Source organism: Nannochloropsis gaditana (assembly GCF_000240725.1).
Source record: "Nannochloropsis gaditana CCMP526 unplaced genomic scaffold scaffold256, whole genome shotgun sequence".
Lineage (NCBI taxonomy): Eukaryota > Eustigmatophyceae > Eustigmatales > Monodopsidaceae > Microchloropsis > Microchloropsis gaditana.
Genome location: NW_005803697.1, coordinates 24073 through 28704, shown reverse-complemented (window position 1 = coordinate 28704; position 4632 = coordinate 24073). Strand labels below are relative to the sequence as shown.

Here is a 4632-nt window from a genome sequence, read left to right as displayed (position 1 = left end):
TAGCTTCGGAGAGCGGACGGGTTCCGGCGTATTCCACGTTGAGGTGGCCGCTTCTGTCAGTTGAAGGAATTCGACAGTTTATCAATTCGTCTACTGCATTCTATGTCTTCACTGAAAGCAAGATGTCAGAAGGCTAAAAGGAGTATATTGGAGGCAATCGTTCAAATTAAGGCCCCGGATTTAGCAGACAGAGGTAGACACAACCCTTTTTTCAGGGCTTGGTTCCTTTGATGCTTAAGTGTTATCGCGTTTTTTCCTCGAAATACAATAAGGCGTATCTCTGAAAAGGGTAAAAAATTCAGGATGAGAAAGGTAGAAATGGAAAATTGGCATTTTAACCGACCTTTCATCTAGGCCAAAATGTTGAACCGGCCAGGGGAAATAAGGGTAGGGCGCTGCTTTCTGTCGTAATCAGTCAAATAGCAAAGCTGCTGCGGGAAAATGTCGACAAAGAGCAGGAATTGGTGCGAAATGCGTGGGTAGATTTTTGTGTCTTTAATGCCCTTTCGCTTCACAGCTTTTTGCATAAGATTTGCGACGCATTCGTTTATCCGTCTCGAGCTAACACTACGCATGCTTTGCTTTCGACACGGTAAATGTCATGAGGCTCTTAAATCCCTAAACGACTCTATCTATCTGTCGAGTATAAAAGTCATGTTCCCGAATGGAACATGAAAAGCCAAATATCATTTTTTTCCTCGGAATTTGTCCTCCAGGGAGACCGGGGAACAGCCCGCTTTCTGGCTTTTAAGCCTCTGTGGGGTTTCCCATCACGGTCTGGAAAAAAGTCGAGTGATGTGCAGAATCCCGCGTACAAAAAAAAGAGCAAGTGCCACAGGACAGGAACAATTGCTGCCAAGATTCTTATTCTTCGTTTTCCTCCTGCATTTCTCTAATGGCGGGGGTTTTCGGATCATGTGGGGTATTTTTGTAAACATTGCTTTATAGTAGACGAAAATCCGCCTTTACAAAGAATTCCTAAGAGTGCAGATAAAGTTTGGCAACGCAACGTAAAAGAAGAAGCAAAGCGTAGAACGATAAAACTCTTTTCGTGTCATGGCCGACTGAATCACGTCAGAAGGCTTTTGATTGGTCTAGAATTGATGTGAAATAATGCCTTCTACAAAAGATTCAATGTTGGGTTTCAAAGCCCGAGGAGAGGAGTGTTAGGGAAACCACTACAATCGGAGAGATTGGATTTGAAGTCATTTTGGAAAGCGTTTAAAGATATGCCAGAAGGAACTATGAAATATCTATTATGATACCAAAGAAACATGCATCCTTTTTGGCGTTGTCTGGCTCTCGATATGGAATGCTAAGGACTTTTAGCTTTTGCAATTTGCAAATTGTACTGTACCAAACATTCATCTTCTCACATCGCATTTCATTCTCAAACCTATTTTTTAGCAATATCATATTATTCGTAAGTATTTTATGCTACCGGCTGTGTAATTGCCTTCTTACCTGCGGTGTGTTCGTAAGAGGTGGATGTCCACTTGAAGAACATTGCTTTCAACTTGATTTGCCATGCAGCCAACAAGTGCTCTCTTTCAATTTTTAACTTTGAAAAGAGCACCTAGCTTCAACTTTTCCCAACAACTTCTCATGTGTTCCGAAGAACGAACATCTGTACCTGAAAGGACATCGCATGGTGTGCATGGTGTGTGCCGCACTTGCTTGAAGCATTTCGTGTGACGTCACGCAATATCAGCCCCCGCCGCAGACGGCCACAACTCCGAAGCGATGCAAGCCGGACACAAAATCAGCCACACGGCGTAGAACAAAGTGGGGGAAGTTTCCTATTTGGGGTAAATAATACGTAGACATGCGTATTTCAAGCCATATTTTTGTTGCAATGCGTCGCTATTCTCCCGCTTATTACCTCTCACATGGGCAGCTTTTTGTACTCGGAAGCATTTGCAGAGGAAAGCACGGTCATCAAGGACGCACCGCAAAGGTAAGAAGATGCTTCTATATCTTTCTTTTTGGGCTTTCGTCGTCGTACAGTTTGTCTCAAGCAGCAATTTTGTGCAATTCCAAAAGTTTTCTTTGAACGAAAAGGTTCGAGCAGGGTTGGAACAGCGTGTGTTATTTTTTGGTCGTGGAGTCCCTTCAGTTGGTCTGTTCCTCGGGCACGGACGTGGAAGCCTGTACGGCACTTATTGGGCACGATTTGAGAGAGAATGCGCTTGACCTGTTTCTCACCCGAACTCACCTGAAGTGACTATTTTCTCAAGTATTTTTTGCGGTCATTACTTTCACGGCGCGAGACCCCTTTGGCCTTCGCCCTTTTTCACTGACATCCTTCCCATGTATTTGCAATGCACACTCATGCTCAATTTATTTCGAACTCAAAATTGATTGCCTTTCTGTTATCTCACGGCAGATGGATATGGATATGCCCGGCATGGATATGGACATGCCCGGGATGGACATGGGGGGAATGGGGGATAGCGGGGGCTTTTGCCAGGGGGAGGGAAGCGTTATGAACAACGGCTTCGTTTTCATGCCGCAGGTGAGACGCGAACGAAGAAGGATGCATTTACAATTCGTGGAGACGATGTAAACGACATAGATAGTGGAAGAGAGGGATGTGAATGGAAAGAAATGCAGGATTCGAGGAGTAGCGGCCGAGAGCACAGAATAATGGATCAATGCGAGGGGAGACAATATGAAACTATGGGATGTCTGGTCAGCCATGAAATTTTCACCTTCCTCCATCTTTCGGGTTGCGTTCACCTCCTCTGTTCCTTCTCAGGACGGGTACTGCATCCTCTATCTATTCCAAGGGGCCGTGGTGAACACGGCGGGCAAATACGCCGGGGCCCTCATCGGCACTTTTTTCTTGGCTTTTTCTGTCGAGGCCTTGCGTCACTTTCGTCTGTGGATGAGGTTGCGCCGCGCCACCGTCGTTCTCGCGCACGGAGAAAAGGAAGGAGAGGTCGTGACCGGGCCTCCCCTCCGGGCTCAAGTGCTGCCTATTTTCTTAGAAGCGCTTCTTTTCGGCGTGCACATGTTCGTGGCCTACCTCATCATGTTGTTGGTCATGCTGTATGAATGGGCCATTTTCATCTCCCTCCTGCTGGGCCTGGCCGCCGGGTATTTTACTTTTGAAATGTGGGAGGCCTATAGGTGAGGAGGGAGGGGGTATGGACTGTTGAATCAATTTCATAATGATTTTTGATCCTGTATCTGATCATTTTGACAGTTTCCTTGTACTTTCGATTCTCATGGCACCATCGCTGCTCTTTTTCTGTAGGGTCGCGAATAAGAAGCAACTTCCAAGTGCCATTGGGGCTATTGGTGGGGGTTGTGGCTGTGTGGACGAAGTGATTCACGTGGCTGCCGAATCGACAATTCACCCTGGACATGGAGGGCAGCGAAATGGAAATGGCACCCAAAATTCTGGGGATAAGGTTTAAATGAACATACAAGGAAAGTGAGGGAACCAAGATTGAAGGTGCAGCAGGGCTATGCGCAAAGTGAGAGCAGTCATTGCAAGTTCCTGTACGACTTGTCAAGTGATAGACAAGAGAATGTTGCCAGGTGATAGACAAGAGAATGTTGGAGGATGGGCGTTAATGGACTTGATTGTGTTTAGTCGTACGTGGTGCGTGCGAGGCCACTTTTTTGAGTAAGAAAGCAACGAGAAGCTGCTCAATTCCTGCCAAGCCAGGAACCGCGGACATTCTCAATCTAAATAAAATGAAATGACCATAGGGCATGATGCGCTCATTTCGTTGGCGTTCTATTTGTTCTTCACTGTTTTGAAATTTTAAATGAAAAATACATCTGATGTAGGGGGTGGGGAGGTTAAAGGGGGCCCTTTGAAAATGACTAGGATGTATGCGGCCTTTTACAACATAGAACCCGTGAGAAACAGCCACATGCAAAGACCTAAGTCATAACGTCCTGTTGACTGATGTTCTAGAGCAATAGATCCTGAATTTGTCGAATCAAAAGCTCGCCTTCTGCATTTAACGGGCGGCCGCAATTTTGCACACTCCCAGCCTGCCCGTACTTCACATCGCGATCTCTTTTTCTTGTCTTCAGAATTATTTATGAAAGCTTTTGTAAGCTCTCATTTTCAAAATGGAATGAGTCCGTACTGTACTGATGCACATCGAATATTGCGCCAATATAACGTCGTGTGGAAATGGTGTTGGGGCTTTCGCAACTTTTTTAGGGACTCCCTTCGGCGTCATGTCGTCTTGTCGTGCTAATATCCTTCTTAATTATTTCACTTTTTGGTGAAATCATATTTTACATCGTCGTCATCAAATTGGAGGCGGGCCGTGTGCCTTGACAAGAAATCTCTCGGCTATCCAGTTACTCGTTTGGCAAGTTGCATGATTTTTCATCTTAAAGGTGGACTATTCAGATTTTCCAATTCACACACTTGCGTATATACCACGATGAAAGTTTTATTGAAAATCATCGAATGTTTCTCGTACATGTATACAGCAGGGGGTAACAAACCTACAACTTAGCAGGACACCTGTTCTCACGCCCCACCAAGACGTACATATCTTTCGACGCAAAAAAGCTGTGTCAACGCACGAAAATTTCATTGAGTTGAATCAAAGAAGTCACTCTGCGCCAAAATCTATTCTCTCCCCACAAATAAAAGTT

At 45.2% G+C, this 4632-nt stretch overlaps 1 protein-coding gene across 1 annotated transcript; it reads left to right on the top strand.

Moving 5' to 3' along the window:
* Positions 1-1855: 1855 nt before the first annotated feature.
* Positions 1856-3727, top strand: NGA_0074100 (solute carrier family 31 (copper transporters) member 1; the record flags this gene model as incomplete). The annotated part of the gene is made up of 4 exons (XM_005855218.1): positions 1856-1957; positions 2387-2515; positions 2759-3132; positions 3260-3727. The coding sequence occupies 4 exons, from the start codon at positions 1856-1858 to the stop codon at positions 3420-3422; spliced, it is 768 nt and encodes a 255-aa protein (XP_005855280.1). The 3' UTR covers positions 3423-3727.
* Between the last annotated feature and the right edge of the window lie 905 nt (positions 3728-4632).